General features: G+C 59.6%; 1 protein-coding gene across 1 annotated transcript; it reads right to left on the reverse strand.

The window, feature by feature from the left end:
- Nucleotides 1–6,089: 6,089 nt before the first annotated feature.
- Nucleotides 6,090–15,876, reverse strand: OVOL1 (ovo like transcriptional repressor 1). Its single transcript, XM_028118038.2, has 4 exons — nucleotides 15,777–15,876; nucleotides 8,672–8,889; nucleotides 6,609–6,798; nucleotides 6,090–6,385 (listed from the first exon to the last, which is right to left on the reverse strand). Exons 1-4 carry the CDS (start codon nucleotides 15,874–15,876, stop codon nucleotides 6,090–6,092), a joined length of 804 nt encoding a protein of 267 aa, XP_027973839.1.
- Between the last annotated feature and the right edge of the window lie 1,791 nt (nucleotides 15,877–17,667).

A 17,667-nucleotide genomic window follows, 5' to 3' on the forward strand; every position in this document is an offset into this window, starting at 1 on the left:
GGGCTGGTGCATAGTACACCAGATGGATGGGAGGTGGGTGCTCAACCATGTTGGGTTTTCTCCCTCCTTTCCTTTTCTCAACCCTACTGATGTAGGTGACACTGGGGAGCTTCCGAGATCTCTGAGGGTGGGGCCCTGGGCAGCCCGGCCCCTTTCCTGCTGTCCTCAGTGCTCACCCGCTCATGCACCTGTCCCACCCCCTGCAGGACTGGGCCACCTCCGTTTCCCCCAGCAGAAGGTGACCTCTGGAGCCCGGGCCCCATGCCTTATTCATCTTTGCAAAGCCAATGCGCCAGCACAGTGCTTGCTTGACACAGTAGGTTCTCAGGGTCCAGAGAACAAGTAAAGAACTGAAAGGAAAAGATCTCCCATTTCAAAATCATTGAGAATCGGAGAGACAGCAAAGAGCCCCAACTTGAGAGAGTCCAGCAAACCTCAGGCTGGAGCCTGGCCTCATCGCTCGCTATCCATGTGACCTTGAGCAAGATATTTAATCTCCCTGAGCCTCAATTTCTTTGTCTAAAAATAGAACAGTAATAGCTACCTCCTAGGGTCGTTGTGGGGATTAGTGATGATGTCAGAGGGAAGCGAAGCTGGATGCTGCCTGGCGCGTAGTAGGAGCTCAGCGAGTGGAAGCGGTGATTAGCTGCCATTACAGGACTGCTGACGTGTCCTCCTGAGGCAAACGCTCGTTCCAGGAGTTCTGGGGTTAGCAGTGAGTGACACCGGTGTCCCAGGGGACTCTCTGGGTCCTTCTGCTCTCAGGAATGAGATGGCTACTGCTGATGCCAATGGGCCGTGTGGCCTGGCAGCCGGACACAGAGCGGCCCACCCTGCGGCACTCACTTGCCCGGGTTCCTTCTCCGTGGGGGTGGGGATGGCAGCCCCTTGAGCTGAAGTCGGAGGAGAAGTCTAAGGGCCGGTGGGGCCCCCGGTTGCGATCGAGGCAGGTTACACAGGGTAGCTGGCTGTCCGCCCCTCTCCTCCCAGCGCCTTGTGAGACACCTGATTTGTGTTGTACTCTACTCTGAAAGATTCATTAGGGCAGAAGTCCTCACCCAGTTTATGTGGAGAGAATAGGGAGGAACAGAGGAAATCAGTCACTTGATACCCAGCTCTTACATTCAGGAAACAGAACTTGGAAGATCTAACTCGCAACGCACCGCCCCGTCCCAGGACCAGAATCCGCATGTCTGACGACCGCCCCTCCAGCGCTGGCCCCGCGGCGGCGCCTGGCCTGAGCCCCACGGGCCGGCGAGCCTGCCACCCAGGGGGAGAGCTGCCCGGCAAGAGGAGCAATCTCAGACGGAGCCTCGAGAGGAGTTGACTGATTGGCTACAGGAACCAGAGTAAAAGTGGGAGGTGCGAGGCTGGGTGATGGGGGGTGCAATGTCAAAACAGACTCTAGAAACCCGGGAAGGGGGCTGGCGTGAGGAATGGAGGAGGGCACGCTGGTCTTGGACACGAAGAAGGTGGGACACCCTGGGTCAGGTGGCTGCCATCTCCTGAGGGAGGGGCCTGGTTCTGGGCGGCCCTCGGGGATGGGCCAGGACCAGAGGCAGTGAGAAGAGGTCTGCGTCGCCTCCAGCCCAGCGTACGACACAGGCCCCCCAGCTGCTCTCTTCCCAGTGTTGTCTTTCCCATTCCATTCTGTTCACTAGCATTTCACCCTGGCTCTACCTTCTTGGGAATGGTAAACAGGCCGCGAAGTCATGACCACTGTACTTTGGCCTGGCCTTTTAGAATTTCGAGGGTAGAAAGAGTCTTGAAGATTGTTTTGTCCAGCCTTCAGTCCCATGACAGAGTCCTGTTAGAAATCACTAACGAATGGCTTCCAAGCCCCAGCGCTCGGGTGACAGTGCCCAGGGCTGCCCTCCTCCCCGCCCCCCCCCCCCCCCCATGCAGCAGCCCCCTGGAGAAGCCATGCTGGGGCTTGGAAGGCTTCTACTCCCTGCAGTGGGGGCTGCCCCCCCACTCCCCCTGCCGCCGTCTAATCCTCACCTCTCGGCCCAGGCTCTACAGCTGGAACCACCTGGGATAAGCCTTTCCCCCTGCTTCAAGCCAGCCACCGTGGCAGTTGGTCTTTGCCACTCACTGAGCAACTTCTCAGCCTCCGGCGTCTCCTCATCTCCACTCCAAGTTGTCAGTGAGCTTCTTCAAAGCTTTTATCAAGATGGGGGCCTAGAGACATAAAGTCTTTATATCAGAAAGGGACTTTCGAACTCAGGAACCCACCTCATTTATAGATGAGGAGACTGGGAGGTTAGGTCACTTGCGCAAGGCCACACAGACAGCACGAGACAGGGCTGGGCCTCAGACCCACTGACTGGGGACCCGCCCAGAGTGCAGGGCTGTTGACGCCACGCTCCTAATGTTGTCCGAGATCCCGCTGGCTTTTGGGGGGGGGGGGCTAGTGTGTTGAATTTTGTGTCAGCTAAACCCCCTAAATTGTTTTACAACTTTATTTTCTTCTGGTTGTAAAAATAATATATGCTTATTGTAAAAAAAAATTAGAAAATACATAAAAATATAAGGTATAAACCTTCGTAGCGCTTCCTGTTGTAAAGTGCTCCCACCCCACATTTGTTTGCTTTGTTTTTGGCTATAAAAATAGGACTCTGCTTTCATCCTCCGTAAGGCCATCTTGCTGGGCCCCAGCCGGCTCTCCTGTCAGAATCTTGTCTTATCAGCTCTGACTGGCACCTGGGCGGGGTTCCAAAAATGCCTCTGGCGTGCTGAATGAACGAAGCAAGCGTCCAGATTGCTGATGGAAATAGTGAGACCCTCTGCCCACACCTCTTCCTTTCTGGGCTTGATCCCGTTCCACCCCCAACTTCCTAGGTTCTATTCAGATGCCCTGTTTTCCCAGCCTAGCTGGGGCTCCACGTCTTTCAAGAAGTCTTTACTCTTTCAGATGCAAAAGACTCCTTCAGCATTTGTAGTCTGGCGACACACGTGTGCCCTTGGTTGTATGTTGACCCCCATTCCTCTCTTTTCCCTGCCTGGCTGGGGCCCATTTCCCAGTCAGCAGGGGCCCCGTACTTTTCCTTTTTCTCTCATGGCACCCATGCTACAGTGTCTGCGGGTTATTACGGTCCCTTGAAATGGGGCTGTCTGACCTGATGCTGCTAGGGAAGGGCTCCTCGGAGAGGTGTCCTACACTGGAGTTCTTCTAAGGAGTGGGAGAGAAAGTAGAAGCTCACCGGGAGTCCCGGGGAACATTCCCCACCCCCACCCCTAGCTTCCTAGAAGCTTATCCCCGGCTCCTCCTAAAGTTGACGCAGCAGTTAATCATCTGGGTTCCCAACAATGGGTTCTGCTCATCTTGGGACAGGTAAAAATGGGATTTGGTTGGTCTTTCACACTGGGAGGCTTCTCGAGATAAAAATCCTCTGGCTACTTAAAGAGACATAGGGAGGGTTAAGGGGCCCCTGCCAATCCTCTGGGCTTCTCACGGGAAGCCTTACCTGCAGACCTGTGTTTTCCTTTCTCTTCACAGCACCAGGGCACGAACCCTTTTCACACCTCCTGGAACATCACATCTAAGGCCCAAGCCTGGGAGCCACCCCCGCCCCTTGGTGTCCATCTAGCAGGGGGGACATGATGGAAGAACATGGAACTGGGTCCCCAGAGTGATAGGTCTCTGCAAGGGATCCTAGGTAGGTGATGGGAAAGGCCAGTTAGTCTGTAAGTCCCCGTCTGGTTTGAATTGCCCGGAGGGGCAGTGCACACTGTGTGCTGGGCTCTGTAGAAGCAGGGTGCGTGGTGCTTCAAGCACAGCCCCTGCCAGGCAGTCTGGTTGGCACCCCAGCTCCACCTTAGTCGGTCAGGAGACTCTGGCCCACTACCCAACTTCTCTCTGCCCGCGGTGATGGCAGTGAGCTAATGTGGGTGAAACACAAGTGTGCCCGGCACCGAACGTGGGCTATGCAAATGTGGCCAGCCCTATAGCTGGGTGCCTGACCCGGAAGTGATATGACCTTTGTGCCCTGTCACTTGGGATCACCGTCTTCCTTCTGCGGTCCTGGCAGGTGCTAGGAAGAGAAGCGGAAACTGGGAAACTGGACCCCGAGCGACCACACTGGCCTGGTGGAGGGCCCCGTCAGGATGCGGGAGTGCCGGGCAGGTGAAGCAAGCGACCCAGGGGTCGGTTGGCAGGCACTCAGTGCCGCGCGACCACGGGCAGGCCGCTCCGGCTGTGCAGGCCAGATTCTTGGCTTGACTGGAGGCTCAGTGGTAACCGTAAAAGGGGAAAGCTTTGACTAGAATGCAACCACTGTTTTGATTGATTTCCCTGCAGGTGGAAAGAGAGGTCTATAAGACAAAAAAGCAGAAACGCAGAAAACGACAATTCTTTGATTTTAATAGTTGGGGGGAAAGTTATAAAATAAAACAGGCAACACAGAGCATTAGGACTCCCTCCAATTGCAATAACACAGGGATACAGAAATGTAAACGAAACAGAGCTTCCAGATAAGGTTTATACTATATAACTTCCAGAATACAGCAGCTCCCAGACACTCTAAAGTAAAATAAAACAGGAGTCTTCCAGAACAATCTATACACAGTCAGAAGGTGGCCCAAGAAAGCGCCTTCCCCGCGGTCTGGGGCTGGTTCTGCTCAGGGGCTCGGCTTCGCTGCGCCACCCAGCCCACTGCATTCTTTGGACCTCTTTCGAGTTTGCCTTCTCATTCTTTGGCAGGCTGGCTCCAACCCTGCCCCTCTCTCCCTTTTGACCCACACCCTTTTTCCTGTTTTTAGCAGGAAACACAGCCACACCAATAGAGCCTGGTGGCCGATTTCCTCCGATGGAGCCAACCAGCCCCGGGATGGCTCGCTCCTTACATGCTCACAACCCAGCCTAGTCGTGTGAAAGAGTCAGAAAATAGGCTACAAATAGAACTTGCTAGCCCTCCAATACTGCCCTCCTGAGAGGCCTCTGATGGGTCTGGTTATTATTCTGTCCCAATTTTTTGCTGCTGCCCTAGGGTTTTGCACTCAACCAGAGAAAGGGCAGGGCTTGCAGTCTGGTCCCATTCTCTTCTCAGTCTCGACGGTGGACTCTGGGTGCACCAAAGACTCATCACCCCACCGGCCTTTCTCCTACAGCCGCAGCTGGACAAACTCTTGGTCTCCACACTGGTGAGTTGTTCCACAAAAGGTCTGTTATTGGGAGGCAAGCAGGCTCTCAGTAACCCCCAGGCATGCCCTGAAAGGATTTGGGAGGGAGGCAGAGTCCCCGGGGGTGGGGGGAGGGGAGGAGCCAGTGCAGCCCAAGCTACCCCAGCAGACCGGCAGCCCCCAGGCAGGGCTGGAGGAAGGTGTTAGGTGCAAGGGGTGGGGGTGGCTGAGGGCAGCACCCCCAGAGCCAAGGCACAGAGGAGGTATGAAATGTCCAGGATAAATAGAACTGCATAGAGAGGGAACAAAGCCAGCTCCATCCTCTCTTAAAAATAGCCGCCATCGGCTATTTTATATATATATTAATATATCTGTACATGTGTCATCTTTAAAAAAAGGAAATAAAACTTCCTTGGCACCTTGTTGTCGATTTCCTAAAAATGAGGTGATGTGTGGAAAGGCCTCCTGTGTGAGCACACGGGTCCACGGCTGAGCACGTGTATGCATCTCCCTGTGGGAAGGGCCGAGCCCCCCACGGCCCTGAGCGCTGGATGCACTGCGGGGCAGGTGGGCACCAGCTCCCCCAGCAGCACCTTGGGTTTGCCCGGCTGCTCTCTGCCCATGCTCTTTCCTCTGCTGTCCACGGTGGACCGGCGGTCCCCGCCCCTGTGCTCCATAGGAGGAAGGCCGCCGAGCATCCTCAGGTCCCTCCTCTGGGAAGGAAGTCCTCTCTCTAAAGGTGGGCCTCACCCATGTCGGCCCGGGGCTCGGAGCGGCCTCTGCCCATCAGACAAAAAAACGCAAACGTGAGCAGAGCTCAGTGCAGGGCCTCAGTGCAGCCGGCACATGTGCCCGGGGCGGGGGGAGTGGGTGGGGGCCTCCAGGCCTGGTCCCCGTGGCCTGCGAGAGGCAGCGGGAGGGTGGACTGGCCGGGCAGTGGGCAGGCGACCCAGGCCGGGCGGTGCCACTCAGAGGTGGTGGTTGCTCTGTAGCAGGGAGGTGACAGTATTCTGCAGGGCCACAGCCACCTTCTTGGAGGTCTTGCGCAGCAGCGGGCTGTCGGGGTGGTGTTCCTTCAGGTGCAGGACATGGCCCTCCTGGCTCTCAGACGTGCAGCCACACTCCTCACACACGTACAGCTTGGCCCGCCGCTCCTTGTACGCGTACTTCTGCTGCACGCCGTGGATCTTCTTGAGATGAGACTCCAGAGAGCAGCGCTGCGTGAAGGCCTTGTCACACAGGCTGCATTTGTAGGGCCGCACGCCTGCAAGGAGGAGAGCGCGGGGTGTCAGGGAGCAACAGGAGCCCCATGAGCAGCTCCCCCACCACAGCGAGGCCAGGCCACCTGACTCTGGGGGAGAGGAACCAAGGAGGCCTGTCCCGTCTCCAGCTCCCTGAGGGACCAAACCGATTAGCCGAGGGGGGCTTCTGCCCCACCGGGTAGGGGCTGGAGGAGCTCACTGCCTCCCCCAAGGGGCTCCTCTTACCAGTGTGGGTGCGGACATGTCTCTTCAGGTCGAATGTGTCATTGAAGCCCTTCCCACAGTAGGTGCAGAGGTGCCTCTTGACGTCGTTGTGACACTTCATGTGGCGGTTCAGCATGCGCTGGTAGGTGAAGGCCTTCTGGCAGATGTGGCAAGTGAAGAGGTCTCCACTGGGACTGTCCCCGAGGGTCACCTGTGGGCGAGGATGGTGTCTGTGCCAGCCGTCCAGGAGCAGGGGCTGCAGGTGGGCATGCTGGGAGGATGCAAACACGGGCCCCCAGCCGCCCCCAGAAAGCCGAGCTCGCCCTCCAGAGGCCGCACCTCCGCGCCCCTGGCTCACAGATCAGCGCTGGTGGGGCTGGAAGGAACCTTTGGGTCGGTGGTCAGGCCTGCTGTTGGGTTCCCGAATCCCCTGCCACCCACCCCTTTACACCTCTAGAAATAGGCAATGAACTACCTGTAGAAACAGCTGAGGTCACCATCACCTGTTAGGAAGGCCTCCCTTCCAGGGGCTCAAAGCTGCTGCCCTGCACCTGGGCCTCTGTCGGCCTTCTCTGAGGGACGACAGGGGCACGACCAGGGCATGGCCGCTGTCATGGCCATGGCCCCCCGAGGCCACTGCTCGGAGCCCGGAGCCCAGCCCCTTGCTTTTGCTGGAGCCAGGCCTGATGCAGAATGAGGGGAGGCCCCCTGCCATCCTCACAACCCTCTTGCTTATAAACCTGCCTCATTTCTTTTGTAACTACGGAAAGGCTCAAATATTTTCAGATGTGGAGATGAGTACCAGGAGTAGGGTGACTGTCATTTAGGGCCGGTCTTGTTTTATCTTCACCTCCCAACCTCCCCCTGGCCCTGGATCATTTGGAAGCAAATCCTGGCCACGCCCTGCCCCTCGGGAAGGATGCTGCTCCGAGTGACGGCAGTACCTTTCCGGCCCTGTGGCCGGCACAGACAGACATGGTCTCGATCCTCCACGGCCATTAATGTCCAGAGGCTGCTTGTGCTGCGGGTGGCCCTGTTGCCGCCACCTCCTCCTGGCACCCCATCACATCACACTCCTCCTCTACTGCTTCTGGCCCCAGGGAAAGGCCCCTTGTTGCAGGCTAGTCAAGACCTTTTGGGTCAGGACCCACTCCTCGGGCGCATCTGCCATCCCGTGCCCTCTGGCCTCTCTCCACGCCCTCCCTACCGACCAGGGTCCAAGGGATGAGAGGAAGGCCCACAGGGGCTCGGGGCCACTGTGCTGGTTCCCTGGTCAACCGACCAGCACGTGTCTGGGTGGTTCCCCTCTAGTTACAACACACGCTTGGCCTACACAGGAAAGAGGGGAAGGAAGGGCATTCTGCTGCCAGCTTTCTTCAGTGCTTTGGCACACAGAATAGAGCTACAAGAATCCTTCCACTAGATCGGTGCTGGCAGGTGCTTCCAGATCCTAGACCTTTCAGGAATGCAGGCCCGGCCAGGGACAGCCTTGCTGTCTGCGCACTCCTCGAAAGCAGGAGCATCTCTGTTGCCCCACGCCCTCCTTACTATTCCCACTGCTGAGGCCGAGCACAGAGGGCTGCTCCCCCCCGACCTTGCCCTAGATGCAAGGCCTCAGATGCCGACGGGGCCGGAAGCGGCACACTCGTGTGAGGTGAAGACCACCGGGCACGTGCCTCAAGGGACAGCTAACCACCAAGTGGACTCCAGAGCTCACTCTGGACGCGGCATGGAGGGGAAGCCAGCAGAAGGGGTTGAGCCGGGCTCATGTCTCCCGCTTTTCCTAGGACTAGCAAAGAGGTACCTCCCCTTAAGGACAAAAACAAACCGAAATAACTCCTGGAATGGACTCCAAAGGGTGAATGAAATGTCTCTAGAACCCTGCCGCTTCTTCCCAACGCATGACATTGCTGCTTTAGACCCGCTTCTCTTCTTCCCCCACCCCCCATGCCCTTTCTCGGCAGAAGCCTGGACCCAGATCCAAGGCCAGCCTCTGTCTGGGTCTCATCGTACCCGGTCTTGTGGGCTGGACACAGATCTATAGACATGCTCCTGATCCTCGGTGACAGTGTGAGGGGCAGTACCTTCATCTTGGTGCGCAGGAAGCCGTGGTCTCTGCTCTGGGGGTCTGCCAAACGACTCATGTCTTCGGAGGGCAGCTGGGCTACCACACAGGGTCCAGGGGCCACACTATAGCTGGAGTCCCGAAGGCTCATGTCCAAAACCAGGGGGCAAGATGGGGGTTCAGCCACTGACGGCTCTGGTTCCCGGTAGGGCTGGGGCGGGCAGAAGCCCAGACTGACTGCAGAGAGAAGAACAGCCAGCTGATGGGTTTGGTGGGGAGAACAGGATTCATTGGGGTCTCAGGACAGTTGCCTGGCAGTGGGCTGGCTGGGCCCGGGAGCCTCCGCCTGCCCCTTGCAGGCACATGGCAGAGCAAGCTGCCCCCAGCCCATACATGGTGCCCCTCCCTCCTGCCCCATTAAGGTAATTACAGGGGACGCCCGCCAAGCACCACAGCCCACAGGCCTGCCCGCTGAGTAATTTGTGTCTTAGCGGAACTGGGAGGACCGAACCTGCCCTGCCAATTATCCCTCCCGAGTTGTCTGCCTGCCCCACCTGGGCCAGTCCCTCTGGATTCCAGGTCTCATCCATGCTCCTGCGTGGACAAGGGGCACCACCAGAGGCCCTGGGCCCAGGGATTCATCCCTGGCCCTGACGGCCCCCCCCCCCCCCAGTGGCCTGGGCCACTCTGGGCTGCTTCTTCAGGCCAATTTAGCTGCTGGCCTTGGGGGGACCGGGTGGTCCTCCAGGCTGGCTGGTGTCTGCTGTTGCAGCTCCTCAGGGTTCTAGGCTCCCCACTCCCACTGGCCAAGCTTGGCAGGCAAACAGGCCAGGTGAGGTGGAGCAGGGAGGAGGTCAGGGAGCAGCAGGTGGATGCGGCCTAACAGTCTCCCGGGCGTCGTGCCCAGCTATTAGGCAACCCGCCCCCACGGCAGGGACCGCTTGCTGCGGCACAGTGAGGGCTGGGCTCCCAACCTCCGCCCTCCAAGGCACCGATACCTGGCAGCCCTTTGCAGCGGCCACTCCCCACGACACACACCTCACACTAAACCCCGTTGCGGAGCAGAGAAGAGGAAGAGTTGTCTGAGTGACAGTGACACGGAGGGGACGGGTCTCAAAGCTGAGCAAAGCAGAGCAAACTAGCTAATGTTTTAATTTATCAGTAGTTTTCTTCCCCAAAAGGCTAAACTCTATACAGTGGACCCTTTAACAAGGCAGGGGTTAGGGGTGCTGACCCCCCACTCCCACAGTCAAAAATCCAAATATAACTTTTGGCTCTGCCAAAACTTGACTGCCCAGAGCCTCCTGTTGCCTGGAAGCTTACCAAGAACAGAAACAGTCGAGTAACACGTATTTTGTACATTCTGTGTATTATAACAATAAAGTAAGCTAGAGGAAAAAAACGTTATGAAGACAATCCTAAGAAAGAAAAAATACATTTACAGCACTGTGCTGTATTTATGGGAAGAACCACGTGTCTGAGTGGCCCGGTGCCCAGCTCAAACCCATCCTGTTGGGCAAGGGTCCGCTGTACTTAAACCCCATAAGCTACGAGCATTTTCCAAGCTTCAAAAGGAAGAATCAAGAGGGGCAGGGGAAGGGAAGGATGAGTTGCTTCCGGGAGACAGAGCTGGGAGGCCGAGTAAAGGTCTCGGACCCGCGGACAAGGCCCAGTGCACCCCTTGCCCCACGGCTGCTGAGACACAGAGGCCGGGGACCCAGGGAGGGGCGGCCCCAGGGCAGGGGGGCCGGAGGCAGAAGACAGGAAGGCCGAGGAGTACTGATGGAGGAAGGGTGAATATGAAAGCACTGAAGAAGTTTCGGGAGAGGCCCTGGCTCTCGCCCCCTCAAAACACAACAAAGGTCTGACGAGGGAAGAATGCGCCTGCCTGCCGCCCAGAACCCGTTCTGCTGGCACTGGCGTCCGTCTGTCCGGGGGACTTTAATGAGCCACCTCATTCCCGGAGTTGATTCACCAGTGCCTGGCCCCGGCCCGGCCTCTGAGCTGGCGTGGCGCCTCTTTCTGAAGCCTGGGAGGCTGGCCGGCGGGCCCAAGCTCTCGGGGTCCCTGCGGCCTCCCCACAGGGATGGCCGTCTGTGCACGCCGGCCGGGGACTGGGAGGGGGCAGGGGTGTGTCAGAGTGCTGGCAGCTTCTCGTGCCACTTTACCAGCTACTGGAGGGAGCTCTTGGCCAAGAATTCAGAGCTGAATGACAATTTCCATTTCTCAGTCCAGGTAGAGACAAACAGAACGGAAACCTCTTCCCTCTTCTGTCTTTCCGTATCGGATAGCGTGAGTGAAGCTCCTGGAAGCTGGAGCCCGGCCACACGGCCTGCGCAGGCAGCAGCTGAGGGAGGAGTGACAACAGGTGAGGGCTCACTGGTTTGTGCTCCGAATGAGTTGTCACTCTTGGCTCCCTTGCGCCGAGGGGGTGGCGGTGTTCGGGGTGGGGGCGCTGCGGATCCACACCAGCCGGGGAGATGGGGGGGACCCCAACTTCCTGGGCCTGCCTTTCCCATTCCGCAGCAACCGCGCCGAGCTGGTGCTGAGGAGCAGAGGACAGGGAGGAAGCCAGGGGCAGGGGACCCTGTGGGTGGGGATGTTTGCCTCATGCCATCCACCCCGCCAAACCTGTCTTCCCGCCACCCCCGTGAGCCTGGCCCTGCTGCTGCTGCACGCACACGGAATGCTCATCGGCGTGCCGCTCCTGGCACTGGGTGGCACTGGGTGTCACAGGGTGGCAGGAGGCAGGAAGCAGAACTGGTTGGACCCTGCCTCTGCTGCTCTATGTCCCCTAATTAGATGTTTCCGGCAAGGCGGTGGCTGCAGCTACGCATCGCCCGCCCACAGCTGTGGAGCCCAGCAAGGCCAGACCAGCCGGCCCTCTCCCTACTCCCTCGGGCCTTCGCCAGTTCCCCTGCGGTCGGCCCAGCTCACCTCTGCTGGATGACGCCGAGGTCACGGGCAGCTTTCCACCCAAGGACTGGCTCCCCTCTTCTGGCCCCCAGCAAGTCCCCTGTCTCGCAGACTGCAAGCTGGCCAAATACTGGACAGAAGGCCAGGTCCTACCCCTCGCCGGGCCTCGGGTCAGGGCCGCTCTCTAGGGCGAGCAGGTGAGGCACACGTGAGGACGCCTAACCTCTGACCACATGGGGGCGGGGGCTGACCTGGGGGGGTTGGGGGGGGTGACTCAGCGCTGAATGGGGAGTGACAGTGTATCAGCAAGACCCACGCTGGTGTGAGGTGGCCTTGCCCCCTCATCAGGAAAGGCAGGGGTCCCCTGTGCCCATCTCCCCCAGCCCCCACAGGTCAGCTAGCAGTGCCCGAAAGGTGGCGAGTGTCAGCCAACTGGCAGAGGTGGGCAGCCCTGGAAACAATGGGCCCGTTCCTCAGCCTACTGCTTCCCTTCTGTGAATGCCAAGTTTCTCTCGCCGGCAATATCTTTCTCCCCTTTCCCAACTGCCTTTTGTACTGTGTCCATAACGAAGTCAACACCGGGCACCTCAGCCCGCGCGCCAGGGTGGGCAGCCCTGACCAGCCGTGGACTGTGCCTCCATTTGCCTCCTCCCCACCTCTTTCCGGCCAGCACAGGGCTGGGCACCCCGTGGGACTGTGAACTTGTTGAAAGTGGACATCAACAGTGGCCACCCTTCGCTCTAGTCTTCCCTGTGCCCAGAGGACTTGCCCTCACCTGCTCTCTTTCTGGGACAAATGGTGTGGCAGGAGTGTGTCTTGGGTCACCGCAGCCTGGAGCAAACGGCTTGGCAGCTTATGGGACAGCGCCCCACGGGACAGGCCCGAGCCCCATCCAGGCCACTGCGCAGGCCCAAGCTGCCTTCCTGTCCCCATCCACAGCAGACACGTCCTTCCCTGCCAGCACTTCCCAGGAGTTAGAGGAGGACCCTCACTGGGGGCCTGATCTCCCCCAGCGCCCTCTCCCTCCCACCCACACACATGTACTCTGGGGCGCAAAGCGGACTTGAGAAGCCTGTCCGCCTCGGCCTAGACACGGAGGGGCCCAGACCCCTGCACTGCCCAGCGAGAGCTGGGCTGAGCAACTCCGGTCCCGCACACCTCGGCCTGGCTGCCTCCCGGGGGTGGGCATGTTGGTGAACTGGGAGGACAGATTGCAGAGGCCCCAATGCCAGAAAGGGGGTGCCTGGGGGCCTGGAAGAGGCCCTGCGATGCCCACATCTGGGAGCATGTCATTTCGGCTTCCAGGCTGCTAGCAGGCTCATCTACCCTCAAGTACCTTCCTGGCTTTTCATTGTGACTCAGCAAGCGCTTGGAGTATGGGGCTTCATCCCTGTTTCTCCGGCTTCCCCTTTAGCCCAAGAGATGGAATTTAGCCCTTGGGTACAGGCGCTTAGGTTCCTCCTCAAGAAGCCAGCATTACTCCCTGCATACTAATATTGCTATAACAAAGAAGAAATGCCCTGGGAGATGAGGGGCGGGGAGTGAAGGGCTTAGGCCAGGCTCTTGGGCCCAAATAGGTAGCCTGCAATCTCCTTTCCGCCGTGAGCTTTCAGCCCCCTGTGCCCACCTCTGGGCTTTTCCCTTGGCTTTGGAAGGGGAATGAAGCCAGAAAAAGGTTCTGCCCTGGGGGTGGGAACTTCTAGAATCGTGCCTCAGGGAGAGAAGCTAGAGTGCTGGTCAGACTGGCGCCCTGAGCCTTCAGTCAGTAAAAGCGTCTCTTTCCAGGGGCTCTCTGATGACTTAAGGGTCTCAGAGGGCCCCCGGCAGGAAGGTCAGACCTCAAACGCTTCCCTGCTCCCCAGCTCCCCCAGGGCCTCTCCCGGTGGGACTGGGGTCAATGCTTAGCTGGTCACAATGTGCTGAGTCTGTGAGGTGGGGTGAAGGAAACGTGCCCAGTCGGCTCCTGGGGTCATGGTCGGCTAGTGATGGAATGGCTCAGCCAGGGGACAAGCCACCACAAAACACACTCCCCACTCTCCAGCCATCTGAGGCACCCAAGCGTGGCCCGAGAACATTCCCTTTCTCATTTCCAAAACCTGTGGGAAAACTCTCCAGTGGGCCACATGGCTTTTAGAGGCTCAATTAAGTGCTTTGCCTTCTACCCTTTGCTTTACCCCAACAGGACTCTCCCTCCCCAGAATGATGAGGGCAAATTCTCACCTGTGCCCTCCAGGTTTTGACCCGGACCCAACCATCTTGGCCGATCCTATAGAGTGAGAGGTCTGCACAGCTCCCCTCACCTGGACAGCACCAGCAGGCGGCACAGAGCACCCAGAAGCCCTTGCCTGTCACCTGATGGGACAGCCCCTGGGATGGAGGCCTCCCCCACCACTCCCACAACGGCCACCAGAACTGTGGTGGGAGAAATCACCAGGATGCAAGGAAGTCAATGATTTGAACAAACGGAATTTCTTTGTCCTTTGTAAAAGTCAACACATGATCTGTTACTGATTGGGATGTAAAATAAAACTAAAAATAACAGCACACCGAGTCTCAAAAGGCTCAGCTCACCTTTAACACAGTCCAAGTTCAGTTTATCAGATCCGAAGGAGCAGCTAAGCAGCAAGACAAACACAGGTGAGGGAGGAGGCAGGAGTGAAGAAGGGGCTCCGTTCCTCTCCTGACCCTTCTGGAGATGAAACACCAACCTGCCAACCCGCCAGGGAACTTGGTCACGCAGGAAACTATAAACAGAATCCTGGGCCCACACCCTAATCCACCTCAGGTGAGCTGGCAGCTCACCTGCCTTTTGGTCTGTTTCCCCTTGTTTTAAGGAAGCTGTAGAAGCAGCGCCTTGAGATAACCTGTGAAACATCCCAACAGCGTCACAGGCCATTGGATCCTGGCAGGTCAGGCCACAGAGATCTCACCACTACACCCACTGTCTCCACCAATTTATTCAGGAGAGAAACTGAGGCAAGAGCCCTTACAGGGCCCCTCACTGCCCTCATTTCACCACTTTCCTACAAGGCCTGGGGCGGTGCCAGAGAACCTGCAGATCAAGGGTCAAAGTCGGTTGGTTAATTACAACCTCTGCCCCCCCCCCCCACCTCCTTTGGAGGCTCTGGGCAGGGTGTGCAGCGCAGCCCCCGCCCCACCCCCAAGTCGTGGGGAGGGGGAGTTCCGAAGGAAGCTGGCTTTCTCCTGACTAAAGATTTTCTCGGGTTGTGGAGGACAGAAGGCACCAAAGTGTTCTCAGGGCTTCCAGAGGAAGATGCCACTGGAGAGTGAAATAACTCGGGTTATTCATTCAACGTTGATTCAGACGCTGTCAAGGCGTCCTCCCAAAACAAGCTGGGTGCACCAGCTGCCCCAGGGGCCTGGTCCCCTGGCTGTGGGCTGAGCTCCTGAAAAACACTTTCCACTCAACTATGTCCTCTGCAACCATGTCCTCTTCAAGGAGGCGCGTTTCTAACAGCGGTGAGACCTGATCCCACCTTGGTCCTCGGGACAAGCGGGGTGCAGCCGGGGCACCTTCCCCACGGTCTCCGCGCACTCCGCGGGGCGGCTGGTCGGGAACCCCTGGCGGCCTGACCCGCACCACGACCTTCTGGCCACCAGAGTGTGGGAAAGACGGACAGATCCATGAAGGCGGCTTAAACGAGTTTTCTCTTAACACTTTGCACAAATTGAGGCCGAAGCTCCAGCTCACTCCCTGTGCCGCCCCCCCCCCCCCAGATGGCATCGCTCCGGTGCCCTCCTCCCGCCTCATAAAAGTCCCGGCTTTCTGGATTTACGACGTGAGAGTGGAGGGTCGCCTGAGCGGTGACACACCCCGTTGCCTCCCCTGCGCCGCGGCTCCGGCCAGTGGAGGGGAGGGCGGCACCGCGCGGGCCCGCACGCCACGGACCCGCCTGCCCCCTGGCCAGCCGCCGGGCTTGGGAACGGCTCTCGCCCCCTCCCGCCGGCCCCCGCCCCCACCCGGCACCGCCTCCTCGGCCTCCCCTCCCCCCGCGCCGCGGGCTAACGGGGCCGCGGCCGCTTAAACATTAAATCGGGCGCCCCGGCTGCGCCCGCCGCGGGACTCCGCATCGCTGCGCTCCGCACGCCAGCCGCCTGGACGGGGCCTCCCCCCCCCCCCGCCCGGCCCCTCGGGCGCCGCAGGCTCGAAGGCGGAGGAGGTCTCGCGGCCGCGGACTTGGCCTCACCTGGCACGTAGATCTCTCCGCGCTCCTCGTCGGGGAGCTCGCTCCAGTTCCTCTTGCACGTGGAGACGCACGGCTTCTTCACCAGAAACGCGCGGGGCATTTTCGAACCCTCCTCGCCCGGCACCGTCCGCTTCCGTGACTAGAGCCGGGAGCCGTCCCACCGTTCCCGGGCCGAGCCGGAGGCGGGGGAGGGGAGGGGGCAGTTCAGGGAACGAGTCGCCCAAGTGCCCCCACGTTCGGCGGGGAGAACGTGCCTGGGACGGCGCGCGCCCGTTTCCAACTCCGCGGGGCCGTCGCCGCCCTCCCTCCGAACGGAGGCCCTTGCAGCCAGGTGCACCGGGCGGCGGGGGGAAGCGGCAGGTAAGCGTCTCCCGGCTCGACTGGCGTCCCCCGCGGCCGCTCGGGAAGTCTTAAAGTGCGAGCCGGACGGACGGGTTCACGCTTTATTGGCTCGCGGCGGTGTGTGTTGGTGGCTGGGGCGGGGTGGGGGGGGTGATCTGAGCTAATTAGCTTGGAGCGTCCCGGGGAGCGACGGCGCATGCGTTGGGAAATAACGGTGACAACCCACCTATTTGTTACCTGTCGAACCGGTTTCCATTCCGCTGCCGGTGAGGTGGCCTCGCGGCCTGGGCGGGGTGGCCGGGCGGGGGTGGGGGGGGGGCCGGCGTGGGGCACCCAGCACCCGGCGGCTGCCCCGCTGGCCCGGCCGCCGCCCGCCCCGCCCGGGACCTCCCAGGCGGGAGCGCTAGCGTGCGCCAACGGAAGCTTCGGAGTTTCGGAGGGAGTCGAGGAGGGGAGGGGGCAACGTTATGTGCACCCGCGCTCGCACGCTCTGCGGGTGATGAAATGAAACTCGCCCAACGGGGCCCGGCCCGTCTCGGCGCGCCCCGGGCGGCTGGGGAGGCCCGAAGCCGTCGGGCGGGAACGGGCGGCCCCGCCCACACTTGTTGAACCGGGCCTGGGCCCAGGCGGCCCGGATCCCCAAGGCCTGGCTGAGCAATTCGTGGTTCAGCCCAGAGGTATTTGCTGGGCTCCGGCTCCGTGCGGGTAGGCACGCGAGGCCCCAGGAGCGCGTAGGCCAGTGGGCGTGCCTGCGGGGACGACGCGGCCACAGTACAAAGCGGAGAGTGCCGGCCGGAGAGCAGATAGCTCATCACTCTGCCCAGAGCCCGCTTTCTGGCCAGGGAAGTGTGGAAGGCTTCGTGGAGGATGGGGCGTTTAAACCTCCTCCGAGTCCACTGAGATTCGGAAGACCTCAGCGCCTTAGTCATTGGGGCTTACGCTCCCGCAAACACCCTCATCCTGGGCCCAAAGGGCCAGATTTCAGGTGCAGCAAGGCCGAGGCCGAGGCCCCCTGAAGAAGTCAGGCCCAACGTACTTTGCCTGGTGGCGGCCACTGCAAGGCAGAGGGCTCTTGTCTGCTTCCCTCCACCACCCCCCGTCGTAGGCCACCCTCCGCTGAGGTTCAGCCTGGGACACACACCCTCCCCCTCCCCCCCAACCATTCAACAAGCTCTGCCCAGCCCCCAGATTTAGCTGAAGGGAGGCCCACCCTCGGAGCGCTTGTCGCCTTCCAAGTTACTGTGACACTTTGGCGCCAGGCTGCAGCTGGGCTTCTCTTACCAGCCGGCCTACTGAGGTCAGGAATGGGACCCCTTCCTCTCTTTAGCTCTCCTTCTACCCCCATATAAAATAAACATTTCAGGATCTCTACCACACATACACCTTTCCCACGTGTTAAATGTTTGCTGGAACAGATTAAGAAGAAATGAGTCTGATGAATGAATTCACACAATTCAAAAGTCAGGAGTCAAAGGGGAACAGAAGGCTGGTGGCGGGCTTCGGGGCAGGCCCTCTACATCCCCCCACAGGTGGTCCAGGAGCACCCCGA

The sequence above is a fragment of the Eumetopias jubatus genome, unplaced genomic scaffold (genome assembly GCF_037043125.1).
Source record: "Eumetopias jubatus isolate StellerSeaLion01/CBP00866 unplaced genomic scaffold, mEumJub1_p1.0 scaffold_13, whole genome shotgun sequence".
Classification (NCBI taxonomy): Eukaryota; Metazoa; Chordata; class Mammalia; order Carnivora; family Otariidae; genus Eumetopias; species Eumetopias jubatus.